General features: G+C 43.8%; 1 protein-coding gene across 1 annotated transcript in view; it reads right to left on the bottom strand.

Moving 5' to 3' along the window:
* Positions 1 to 222: 222 nt before the first annotated feature.
* The window catches only part of BIN1 (bridging integrator 1), a gene marked incomplete at both ends in the record, with an annotated part of 47,583 nt that continues 34,214 nt past the window's right edge, over positions 223 to 13,591 (bottom strand). Inside the window, 5 exon segments of the mRNA XM_029084945.1 lie at positions 223 to 333; positions 1,120 to 1,212; positions 5,181 to 5,204; positions 7,021 to 7,128; positions 10,006 to 10,134. Of these exon segments, the coding sequence (XP_028940778.1) occupies positions 223 to 333; positions 1,120 to 1,212; positions 5,181 to 5,204; positions 7,021 to 7,128; positions 10,006 to 10,134 (465 nt within the window).

Raw genomic sequence — 13,591 nt, 5'->3', positions numbered from 1 at the left:
GTTTTGCTGTACAACACAGCCAGATGCTCTTAAACAGTCCTTTGAAGCATCTGGAACTGCATGAAGCTGGGCTGCTGGATAAGAGGGTGTATCTCTCCTTCGACTTCCTTTCTCCCTTTCAATATGGCATAGCCCGTGGCCATGCTGAGCAAAAATAGTTAATTCATTACAGGAAAAAAAAAAAATCACCAGGAACTCTGCGCCCCACCACCACACACTCACCTTGAACAGAAATCCTGGGGGCATGTCAGCTCTTTCAGATGAAGCACCTCCTTCCACAGTGCCATTGACAGTAGCAGGGAAAGTTTCCACAACCACAGCAGGCAGAGAGCTCTGGTAGTCAGCAGCAGGCAGGGAAGGAAAAAAAGCCATTGAGAAAAGAGAATCCAAAATTACTGCTCCAGGTCCACCCCAGAAGATCCATATCCTATCCTACCCCTGGCTTCAGTGGGTTTTCCCAGTATACCAGTCAGTGACAAAAACACCCCAAAGGACAGCAGAGGCAGCAGTGAGAAGGCAGGAGAGGTGACCACTGCCTTCCTTTGCTTAAGGTTGCAGAGGGGCAGAGAGGACTTGGGGTTTTTCTGGGACCATAATGCCTGGCATTTCCCATTCACTGCAGTCACGACACAATTCTTGGAGAGCCCCTGTGGAACAGACTACTCAAATGCAACAGTCTATCAGAACCAAGCACCCATGAGTTGGGACCTACTCCAGTCTCCTAAAAAGGTGGCAACATCAGGAAAAAAAGAACAACCCTGGATATTCAGAAGACACAGGCAGAGACCAGAGAACAGGGTAGGTAAAGTAAATGGCAAGCAAATAGGAATCCAGTAGACAACATAAGCTTAGCACAGCATGGGCTGTGGGCTGGCTTCACAACATAGGTGAAGGGACAGTTCTTTTGTGGATCTTTCAGCAGAGCTTCTCCCTAAGCATTGCACAGATAAAATGAAACAGCTAAGTCTGGCCTCTGAATAAAAGCATTTTAACTGCTGGGGTGGCAGGGACATGTTTTTCCAAACAGCCACACATCTCTTTCCCCAGCCCAGCCTTCCACATCTGTACGACAAAGGGACGTGATAGCAAAAAGGGACTGCTGTCCCTCAAGGTGCTTACCGATCCTGAATCAGCTTCAGTTTTAGATGCTTCAGCTCCAGCTGCTGCTTCTGATCCAGCTGCTTCAGCTCCTGCATGGGCTGCTTCTGCAGGCTGCAATACAAAATTCATCCAGGTGGAGAGTTATGCTCATTACAGTTATGTGTGTGTGCAGAAAAGTACAGCTCAGTCTGTCCAAGTGTTCTATGCTGTTGGCTGCTGCCATCTGCTGACAAACAGGTGAGAAACCTCAGGGTCTTGCCAGGTTTCTGTCTCCCTCTTTCTCTGCAACCCAGTGAAATCGCAGTGAAGCCTACATTCCCTCTATCCAGCCATGAAGCAGGTAATACTCCAGAGGAAATCAATGAAATGCCAAAAATCCTGTGTGCCTCTTTCTTTTCACGATCCAAATTGCAGACCTACTTTACAAGTGCACAGTATCTATTATTACATATAGCTTGCCCACTTGTATGTGAATAAAAATCTGCTTGCGTGCCAAGTGATAAAGATCTCTTCTCTCTGGCAACCAGGGGAAATGGCAGGAAGATGTGCCAGGGGAGGTTTAGGTTGGACATTAGGAAAAGGTTCTTCACCCAGAGGTGATGGAGCACTGGAACAGGCTCCCCAGGGAGGTAGTCATGGCACCAAGCCTGACAATATTCAAGAAGCATTTGGACGAGGCCCTCAGACACATGGTCTGAATCTTGGGATCGTCCTATGCTAGGGCAAGAGTTGGACTCGATGATCCTTGTGGGTCCCTTCCAACTAGCAACATTCTATGATTCTACGATCTCTCAATATGCTACTTCCAAGGATCAACAACCAAAGAATATTTAAGCCTTTGCATATCCCCAGAAACAGAAGAGCATGGTAATAACGTGTCCAGATACAGAACTCAAGTCTGCACCCAGCATCTACATGACACTAGCATTAAATCAAATTGAATTAAAAACTGTGCTAACTTTCACCCAATTTGATTTTGGATATGCCCAGAGTCATGAATTTGGATTCTGTTGTGAATATTCTATTAAGTAAGAATTTCCTATGAATATTACATATGGTGTGTGCATAAATACACACATTTGTGTTGGTGGAGAGGTGAGTTTCTAATGCACAAAAGCTGCCACCACCAGGGAGAAATATTTAGCATCACCTACAAATTACTGCCTGGCAGAGACTAGTCTAGGAAGGCTGGGAAGAGGGGTTTCTGTGCACAAGAAAAGACCAACCAAACACCTCCAATATACTTGCAGCGGTTCAAGCTTTTATTCTCCCTTGCCTGAAGTCAGGCTAACTCTGTTTTAACACAAAATTAAAGATATTCATTTGTGCCTTACAGAAACTGCAGCAACACAGGAAGTAAGTTGGATCTGTTAGCATCAATGCTGCAGACCAGCCCTATGGAAGAGTGGCCAGGCAGCACCTGGGAAGACTCTCAACAAGAATCTCAGGGGTCTAATTTGCAGCCTGAGTGTCTTCGTGACGACTCTATATCCATTTGTTCTCTATACCAGATAGCACACACGCTTCTTCATGGAATCTAACCAGATACGCACTTTATACTTGCACAATAGAGATTGCTATACAGAGATTTCCCAGTTTTAATACACGTGAATAAATCACCTTTCGCATGCCTACGGCCTCATACCTTTGGTAAACACATGTACCCCTAAATACAACCACATTCAAAAACAGGTATTGTCCAGATTTCTTAAAGTTGTTTTCTTAAAGTTGCAATCCTCTTAGTCCCAACCCTACAAAAGCCCAGTGTAAAGCACCAACCATGGTAACCCTTAACTCTACACCTATCTGGCTACTTGCTATGCACTGGCACAATGCTCCAAGTAGTTTTCTAATAACAGCAGCAATAATGAAGAAATAAATCCATGATTTAACAAAAAGCCATTACTTTACCTTCAGCTGTTCCAATGGTGCCATTTAACACATGCTTTCCTCTCCTATCACATCCTTCCTGTCTCCCCATCACCATGTCCACAGACCTATATTGCCAGAGGATATTATAAACAGCAGAGCTGTTCCCATCCTGCAGAGGATTCCCACAGCAGCTTTGGTAGTGTTAAGGTAAACGTATGCACATGAAATGCTACAAAGGCTTCTTCTGTTTAATTAGATTCACTCCCAACTTGCTTTTTATTTGGATTCAGTGAAACTGGAACTGGGATAGATGCCAGCCCAACTCTAACTGGCCAAACATGGGTGGTTTTATGCGGACAAGTGAAAAGGAGCTCAACATGAGCTCCTTTTTTAAAAGCAACTAATTTGCAAAAACAGTATTTAATAACCAGATAAATTTGATCTAAATTAATCCCATGGATTTCAACAAAGGGCATTTTCATGTCAGCTACTTATTTTTTTATTTTGTGTACCTGTGGGCATCCCAAGGCCTATAAAAGCATTTACAGTCATGGAAAGATAGTATAGGGAGAAGAGGAAGAATTGCTCACTGCTGTTGCCAGGTGTGAAAGCTTTGTTTATTCCAACAGCAGCATCATACAGGCCAAATACAAGTTTCCTAATCTGCAGAACTAAGGAAGTTCTGCTGCATCCAAGTTTCAATGCAGTTGTTAACTTCATGACATATTGGACTATGTAACCATGCAACAAGTCTCCTCTCATCAACAGCTAAGAACATTAGAGTAAAAACATTTCAGAAAACTTGAAAAGCAAGAGGAGCTTGCTTCCCCACTATAGGGAGCTCTGCTCTTTACCCATGTATGGTATGCCAAGATGAGAACTGGCATGGTGAGAACATCCTGTCTGGTACCATTCCGCAGTTGATTAAATTGTCCTTTGGTTGAAATCAGTTTCCAGATTGGGAAAAATGGCCCAAAACACCTTTTACACCCTAGACTGTAAGCACAGCTCAGTCAGATACAGTCATACCTCACCCCTGCCCATCCGCTTGAAAGGTACGAGATCTTTCCTTGTGAAAACACAGACAACTTTTCTTTCTTACTAAAACAGATTGACAATGCACATACAGGGCAAGGACATATGTTAAAGACTGATGGCTGATAAAACACACAAGGGAAACCTCTTTCTTGACATGACCCAAGCTCATTTGAAAGAGAGCACTGGCCACAGTGAGTCCTTAAGCCAGGCTCTCAGCAAGGGTTAAGTCATGTCCTCCCAAGTACTGACTCTAGGTGGTGATCTGGCCCTTGAGAATGAAAAGGTTGGCAGGACTGGATTGATTACCCAGCATAAGCCAAGGACATGTGCTTAAGTCTACACCGTGGGATACAGCCAGCTCAGGTAGCAGGCTTGAGTACACAGACCAAGCATTTGCTGTCCACACTTCTGGTTGTCTGTACAGAGAGGCTCAAAAGTAGTTGTCCTTGAAATGTCTCCCAATGGGCTAACCTGCAGCAATCTGAAACCTTCCTGGGCCCGACAAATCTAGAGGCATAAATGGGCATCTGGCTTTGGTTCAGATGCAGAGCGTGCGTAGGGTCCTTCTTATCAGCAAGCTCCAAAGCTGAGGTTGAGGCAGATGCCAGGTAAGTCTTGGGTGTGCACTTAACTTTCAGTGTAGACACAGACTGAGCTACTTCACATCAGCCTTCCTGGCAACAATGGTTAGTGAACAGCAAACACCACAGATAATTCCAAACGTGTATGCATACCCAGTGGTACAGGCAGTAAAGATGAGGGGCAGCTGAGACATTTATGCAGCACACACAAGACCAACAGGATGTACAGAGTTTAGGAAATACTGGGGAATGGAGAGTGAGGATGATGCCACAGTGGGATTAAGTTTGAGGAGAACATTACAACATCATGTCAAAGGAAAGATGAGTAAGTTAGCAGGGAAAGGTAATGGGTTTGCGCACTGATGGAGACATAAGTTTCAGAGTGCCAGACCAGAACTGCAAACACGTTGCTACCCCTCATGCTTCACAGAGGGTGCGAAAGGGGATTCAGCAGCACATGGAGCAACTTTGGTTTGGGGTATGCAGAAAGGAAAAGCAGCAAGGGAAAGGAGACAGGTATGCACATAGAGATGGCACTGGCACATGCACAGTACATGATGACAGATGAAAGCTGTATGAAGTTCTTACCTCCCATAAATCCCAAGGTAAAGACTAAGCATGTCAAAGAGCAACAAAAATAAAACATGTTTATACGAGATTATTTCAATGAGTACAAACGTTACAGATGCTGATCAGACTGAAGCAGACATACACATTCAACAGCACTTATCTCTGCATGTTCTAAAAATATTTTTTTACTTCCTGAATTTATACACCTCTCCCCACTGCATATTCAAATTTAAGTAACAAGGTATTTGAGTAAGGGTTTTTTCTTCCTCTGGTATGAAGAGAGACAACCAAGCCACATTCAGTTATCAGTGGCAGATCACATAGCCAGAAAAAAAAAAAAAAAGCCTCATGAGTTTGTGGTCCATCAGTACTAAATATGCTCCCATATATCCACACCCAACATAGTTAGTATGATTTCAGAACAAGACTTCAACTGGTGTCTTTGGATCAGTAGTGAAATATCTTAACCTCTTTGTCGTAGTGCCCACCCTATAGGAAATAAATTGGAAAACTAGGTGGTTTTCACTAGGTTTGGTATTGTGGTTAACATTAGAAAGTATTATTTCAAACTCTTCCTTTTAATGACTTCTAAAGCTAATAATAAGTATATTAGAATGCCAAATATGCTATTACTGAGCAGTTTTGAAAAACCCATTCAGTGTACTATTTGTTCCTTGCTAGAAGAGTAACAAATAATTCTATTTTAAGTTAAATTTATATTCATATCCTATGCCAGTATACCAAATTATCCAGGTTATAATCAGTGATTCAGATTTTTTTAAATCCCAGTAAATAATTTTTTTTTAAAAAAAGCTTATCCTGGCATGCAGCTTGTTCTGTCAAGCAAGCAGACATGAAATGATAATCTGCCCATTTAAAGTTCCAGAAAGTGGTAGCTTGCCATATTGGTGTGTATTAAACTATGATAATAACTAGTAGTTTGCAGATACAGCATTTCAATTTAGAAGAATAAAATGCCTAATGTTTGATCTCTCTAATAAGAGAGGTCTTATCACTCCAAAAATCTGTGTCATATAGGCCTACTTGATATGATGATAATGGAGAAATACTGTAAACAACCCAGTTATGTTTATTACAAATTTTAATGGCAACCACAGGCAAAAAATAACCATTTCATACCTAGGAAATGGAAAGTCTCAGTGAGGACAACAGCAAAATCCAGGATGCACTTCAAAGCCTCAAGCCATTTAGACATAAAATGAAGTGCAGTCCACCTGCCTCTGACATCAGACAGGACCAGGTACAGGCCAGACCAGAATTAGGCACCTTCCTTTTTGATACTGCACTGCGCAGCACCATGCTCAGGGAGGAAGCTACTTCTTAACTATGAACAGAGGTTATGTTATAGCAAAAAAAAGTAAGGTTTCACATCACTTGAATATCCTTCTACAGCTTTATTCACCTTAAGTAATTGCAGATCATCAGTCTATTTATTAAAAATCCCTTTGAGAGAAATTTATAGCAGTAGCACAGAACTGAGGTTGAATTCCCATGCACTAACAGTTTAAATCCATATAGCACACAGAGGGTGCTAATCTGAGGAGGGACACACATTAAGTTAAAACAAGTTGTCAATCAGTAGATCATCAGAGCTAAGCACACGCATCCTACAAACACCTAATGCCAGACTGTGGCCAGACTAATAGCCACCTGATTCTCACTGGACTTACACATCCAGCCGAGAAGACCAAGGTGCCCATCTGCAACGCACAGGTCTGGATACCCACTCCAGCCACCCACAGCTCAGGTCCATGTTATCATTCATGTGGGTGCAGCTCATGCCACACTTGGCACCAAGTCAGTTATGAAGGGAGAAGGAATGGTGATATGAACCAACCTGGGAGGCGGGTGTGGGGGTCTTCCCCACAGTGGCATCTGGTTTAATGGGATCAAAATCCAGATCCAACAGGCTGGCTCCCTCCTGGAAGGGCCCAGGGGCATCAAACTTGGCAGCAGTGAGGAAGAAAAGCAGTACGAGCATTAGAGACACACACGCACACATGCACAGTAGAGGGAGGGTATGTGATATCCAGGAGCTAGGGCTGCAAGCGCAGAAGACATGGTGGCAATGCAAACACCTGATGTGACTCCTGACTGCTTGGTGCCTCTAATCACGGGTAGTTCTCATGGGTGCCACTGTAAACCAAACCTGAGCCTTTCCCACAGGACTCATTCATCTTCTCACCTGGCCAAATGAGCTGACATGGTATAGGCACTTCAACTGCTGTGGTAAAAGGGATCACTGCCACTGACAACTTAAGAGGGCTTCTCTTCTACTTTTATCTATGCCTCATAGCTCATCCAGCTGCCTTTGTACTGCAGGCCCAGGACAGACTCCCTCAGCCACAACCAGAACAGTTGCCATCCATACAGCTTAACTCAGGAACACAGATCCAGGCAAAAAACCACTCAAACTGCTGGAAGGCAAGTCTGAAAGACCTCAGAGCTAACTCCCAAAGCTCCTAATTCCCTCCTGCCTTCTGAGACAGAAATACAGAATATGGCTGCTCACACTAGCTAAGGGATTTGAATCACTGCCCTATCCAAAAATGCTGGTTTCAATGGTTTCTATTTCTGGACAGCTGAGGAACACACACACACGAGTCTTCTAACACAGCATAAATTTGAGAGGCTTTGCTACTCCCTTCAAAGTCAGCAGAATAACTCCCTTTGACTGATTAACACTCTAGCTAAAGACAATGATGGCACATTTGCTGATTACCATTAATAAAACAGTCCCTACAAAGGACAGGAACCATTAGTAATCAAAAACTGAACTGTCACTTTTGGTTTTTAGATACAACTTATCCACTACAAGATGCTCCTTTCTACTCAGCTTCAGAGGAAGCTGCTCTCTCCAGGAAGATTTGCGTGTTTCCACTGACCTCCCAGCTCACTAACCCTACTGCTTCAACTAACTTTCCAACAACACACAAAGTGTGGCAGGTTGGTCTCCACAGTTTTTTCATAGCCCCCCAATGAAAAACTCCTAGAATGTAGCAAGAGACATCATTTAAAAGAAAGTCCTCTGAATACAACCCACATCATCATTTTTACCTCCTCTAGTTTCCTTTTACTCCAATTTTCTTACAGATTTTTCTCTCCCTTATGACCATCTCTTTCTGACATCCATATGGATGAGGACAAGGAACCAAGATCTCCTATCTCATAATAATAAACCCTGACCAGTATGCAAAAACCAACTTGCATTCTAGTATGCTTGCTCCTCCAGCACATTCAGGCCACCCATCACAGAGGTGCCAACCACAATCTTCAGTTTTGTTTGGTAGTGAGAAATCAAAGGCTCGAGTCATGGAATAATCTTACCTGCCATTCAAGACTTATATGCAAGGGCTAGCACACTCCTTGCCTTCACCCACAAGACAGTTTATTGGAGCTAAGAACATCTGACAGGAAAGGCCCTGGGCAACACACTGAACACTAGCAGAAGCTGAGTACTTCAGTGAAGATTGTTCTAGCAACCAGAGTCCTCCCTCAGAACTCCCATCTGATTGAAAGTCACAGCAGATCTCATCCTGGGTCACAGCACTGATCAGGTGCAGATAAGCACATCTGACTAAGGGCTGGCGTTGACATGGAAACAGCTGATAAAACCATGGGGCAGACAGAGCTGTGCGTCATGGTACAGGAGAAGGAAGCACAGAAAATTACGAGTTGCTCAGCTGCCTGTGGTGCCCACCTTCCAACACTGCTGTCAAATCATCTCCCTGTTCTACAAGCTTTATCTATTGTAATGCAAAATCTGACATGGACTTCCTTCCCTCCCCACTCCACCTCTGCTCCTCAGCAGCTGGGTGGAAGGTGGCAAACCAGAGGCAATGAAGTAGCATGATGCAAGGAAAAGTTAGGGCATGAGTCACAGATGAGCACCAATAGAGATATTACTTGTGCTTTAACAAGCATTTAGGAAAAAAAATATATATGTGTGTGTGTATATATATTTTAAAAAGTAAATGCAGATATCTAATGATACAGCCAGAAATCTGGTCAGGCTCCTATATACATAAGGACTGCCCTTCTCCTAGATCCAACACAGAACTCCCCACCTGGACATCCTCCCTTGCAGTGATGTAAACCAAAAGGAAATTGAAGAGGAAAATATATCATTTAAAAATGGGGTTTTTTTTGTTTTTTTCAGGGCTTCAAGAGGTGCCATATGAAAAGAAAGAAATATTCTGGTGGGAACCGCTGGTTGGTGAAGAGTGACAGACTTGTGTCAGCAGTCCCAAATTCACAGCAGCTACTGTCCTGCCTATCTAAACTGGAGGTACCTATTCTCTGCAAAGAGAACTTCATGCAATTCCTGTTGGCCTTTCCTGTACAGGTATGGGCTTCAAACCACAAAGCCCGTGTGTGAATGCACAGAGAGCACAAAACTGCCTTCTCCACAGATGCCAGGGCCAGCATTTGGGGATGTACAAGAGTAGAAAACACATGCTTCATCCACACCAAGGATCAGTGGGTCTGGAGAGAACATATCATGAGGGGAGCCATAATCCATGTGCATTGCTGCCGAACAAATGCACTGGTTACTTTCTGGCATCTTCACCACTTGCATTTCTCCTGTTTCTTCTATGAATGAAAGCTCTCAAAGGGCAACATGTTAGTCAAAGGCACCTTCTAGCCACACGCCCCTCTAAATTAGCCTCCTCTCTAACCCTTTGCCTTCTGAGATCCAATGCTGAGCCTTCCTTCCTCCTTCACCTGACCAGGTTTCATGGCTTGACACCCCCAAAGAGAAGAAAGGTCAAAAGGAAAAGTTCAGAGACAGATAAATATAAGGCAGGGCATAGCAGCTAACCTGCGAAGGGGTCGTCACACTTATCTCAGGGACAAAATTGTCATCAAACAGACTGATGATGTTCTCCTGCTTGATCTCCTTGGAGGGTGTGACTTTTGGAGGCGGAGGCACCGGAGGCCCTTTCCTCAACTGCATGCAAGTGAGCACACAGCCACAGCACAGACGGCGACACCCAAAAAAACCAGAGACAGGAACCAGGTTAGCCACAAAAACTGAAGGTGGAGGAAATCACAACCACTGGCACAGAGCAGGGTCCAATCAACTCCATCTGAAGAGAAAGGGAGGGAGGGTGCAGGGCTGAACTGAAACAAAACAAAAACAACAACCACACGCCTCCAGAGAAGGTTGGGCATCATTAGTTACACTTCAGCCATGGGCAAGTTTCCCTCTGCAGAGGAGAAGCGTAACACAATTAATATGCATTGACAGGACATGCATACGTAATTAAAGCATGTGCAACCTTCAAAAGAACCAGTGGGAAGGGAGCAGATCAATTACTGAGAACATGATTCAATATACGAGGCCAGCACTGCCTCTTTTTGCCATACTTACCATACCTAAGGGAATGAGAGATAGACTCAGTTTGTCCTATTATGGGTAGGTGACCATGATGACAGACTCTGATCCGCCAAGTCCTGGTTCCATGGTGCACTGGTTATCAGTGTACCATAAGAAAGGTCTGAAGGAGCTCTTGATGGCATCTTAACCACTTCTCTTAACTACCAGCTTTAGGCAAAAACAATTCAAACTCCTGAGAAGCCACGACTGCTATGGGCCCAACTCTGCTCTCAGTTTCACCAACGAGCCTTGACAATAATTAAGTCATATTTCCCAAAAGGAGATCCTAGAGAATGCAGAACAAACTCTGACCCTGTAACTCTTACCCATCCTAACACCTACCATCATGCTAAAAGTCTCAGCCTGACACTGCATCCACAACCCAGTGGGAAGCTGTGGTAGACCCTCCCTAGATCAACCCATCCACATTCTTTTCTCATCTTCCTGTGCCCAAGGCTCAATGATCATTTCTAGATAAAATCAAACTCTGAAGAGTTGCTGTTGTGTTGGAACAAAGCAGCCTTACAAGTTCCCAGCACCACAGTGGTGCTCAGCAATGACAATATTTTCCATTTACAGTCATGTTTTACAGTTACTTGGTCTTCTCATTGTACTGAGGATCCCAAGGCAGCAAGACTCAGAGACCTGACAATGGGCATCCAGTATATCAGTGTCAGGCCCAGATCTGAAACACAGCAATCCCCGACTCCTACTTCTGTGTTCACACTCCTCCAGCATATAACTGAGGTCGAACAAGGTATTTATTTGGATTACTAAGGATATGCCCAGTTTTCTATTATGTTAACCTACTTTAGAGAGTGTGAGTAAGAAAACACACTCTTTTCACTGAATAGCTAGTTAGGGGAAATAATGAAAGTAGTGTGTTCACTTCCAGCTTTTCACTGTTTGTAGAAGGTGGTGTATCCACATTCCCCAAGAACAATCCCTTCCTGAAAATCCCCTGCTTGCCATCTGCAAGAAGGGACCAGAAATTTCGGGGAAAAGCTTTTCTCAGAACACAGCCATGATCTGCAGAAATGGAAGACTTCAATTACAAACTCTAAAGTCAAAAAGATCCCAACCCTTTGGCTCTTTATTTCTCTAAAATACTCAGTCTCCTTCCTTCCAATGCATTAGTGTCTTGGAGACCACCACTTCCACAGTGTCCAGCATTACCTCCAACAGCAGCCTAAAACCACATTTCAAAAAACAACAGGACTGCACAATGATGTTGGGTTATACTTGGACATTCATCAAGCATGAACAACTCTGCCACCTAGAATAAAACAAATCCTCTAAAATTCTTCTGCTGACTTGGATCCCACAGAGCTTTACCTGTTTAAATTCAATATAGTTGCACTGATTTGAAAAGTGTCATTACAGTGTTTCAGTGGTGCAACTGAGAGCAAAAGTCTGACCTCTGAAATTTCACAGACCCCTGAAGTCCTGTGTCATCATCAAATTATTCAGTGCAGAGAGCAGATAGCAGTTGCTTCTTCCAAAAGACAGAAAAAAGCCATTTATGAGAATTACAGGACAGTAAGAGTAAAAGCTATTTTTTTGGCATAGGAACAATTCAAAATGTATAGTTAGTATTTATTTGGTCTCTCCTGTTTTGCTGACTTTCTCTCCATAGCCTTTGCTTATGGTTTGCATTAAAATTGCAGACAGAAGATTTGTACTTGTTTGTTGCTTTTCACTCCATTCTCCCTCAGAGGACGTGGCCCCCAGCCTCCCCAGGAGGACCCTAGAACAAATCACTTCCCCATAGGTCAAAAGTAATGACACCTGTGAAGAGTTCAGTATTAAAGTTGAGCACTGTTGGGAGAGTAGACTGTTGTGTGTTCCACCTGGCTGGCAAGCTGACACACACTTAGTTTCTAGACTTCATCCACACAGACACCAGGCTTGGCTCCTAGTATGAAACCCCTGTCTTTGTCGTCCCTCCCTCTGGAGCCAGTTCCATCTCTTAGCACCTAGTACAAATATGGAGTGGAGCTCTGTGAGGCCCTGGAGAATGGATTAAATATAGATTGGGATAGAGCTGCCAGGCGGTGGCAGCATTAGCTGCAAACACCATTTCAGTCTTGCCTGTGGCCCATCTGAGGTTCCAGCCAGTGCTGCACTGCTTGCTCGACAAGGGGTGCCTCCAGCCCCATTCCTGCGGGCAGGAAGGCAGCAAGTGAATGAGAAAGCACTTGCAGGCTGGCAAAAACAAGGCTTCTGTGTGCTATTTAAAGCAAAGGGAAGAAGTCAAATTCAGCAAGACAAGTCCACAGGCAGTGTGAGTGAAGCCTGCAGGGAACAGCTCAACAAGTCTGTATGATTTCTTGTTCCAAATTTCAATAAAGTTATGGCAATCTCTGAAAAAGCAGGAAGGCAGTTCTGGATGCACTATCCCCTCTGCCCCATACACATCCCGACTCCACGCTCCTAGCCAGGGTGGTCGTGAAGCTGCTCTAAGCTGTGCAGTGCTGAGTGCTGCAGAGACCCTGGAGAAGTCCTGCAAAGACACTGCCAGGCATCCACATATCTCACAGGGCTAGAAAAGACCCTATTGCCAATATACAAACATCCCCTTTTTGTCCCTGGATAACCCTGAAAATAAAAAATTCAGTGGAGGGAAAAATATTGTGAGAGGCTATCCAGAAACAGGAGACAGCCTACACTACAGGCCTGGATTTGGAATCTCACGGCTATGTATGACAACAGCAAGGAAGTTATGCGTTGCACTCATCTCTTTTCAGAAGCAATATGTTTTTCTCCTACCAGTTTGGCCAGAACCCTTCTCAGCTTTAATTCTTCCCGGAAGACTCCTCCCTGGTGTCCCACTTACTGAAATGCAAGGATTGGCACCAGACATAAATTTGGCCTAGTTACTACTTTTCTCTACTAAAGTTTTACCTCCTCAGCAACAGAGGGATGGGAAGATGAAATAAATGTTTTATTTTCCTTAAATCTCAAAGTAAAATATATCATGATATGCTGAGTAGCAGGAGCTACATCTGCTATTTTAAACATGCCACTG

Source organism: Antrostomus carolinensis, unplaced genomic scaffold (genome assembly GCF_000700745.2).
Source record: "Antrostomus carolinensis isolate BGI_N321 unplaced genomic scaffold, ASM70074v2 scaffold905, whole genome shotgun sequence".
In the NCBI taxonomy this organism is placed as follows: domain Eukaryota; kingdom Metazoa; phylum Chordata; class Aves; order Caprimulgiformes; family Caprimulgidae; genus Antrostomus; species Antrostomus carolinensis.
Note: the sequence above shows the minus strand (reverse complement) of the source record. Positions and strands in the feature narration are given on the sequence as shown.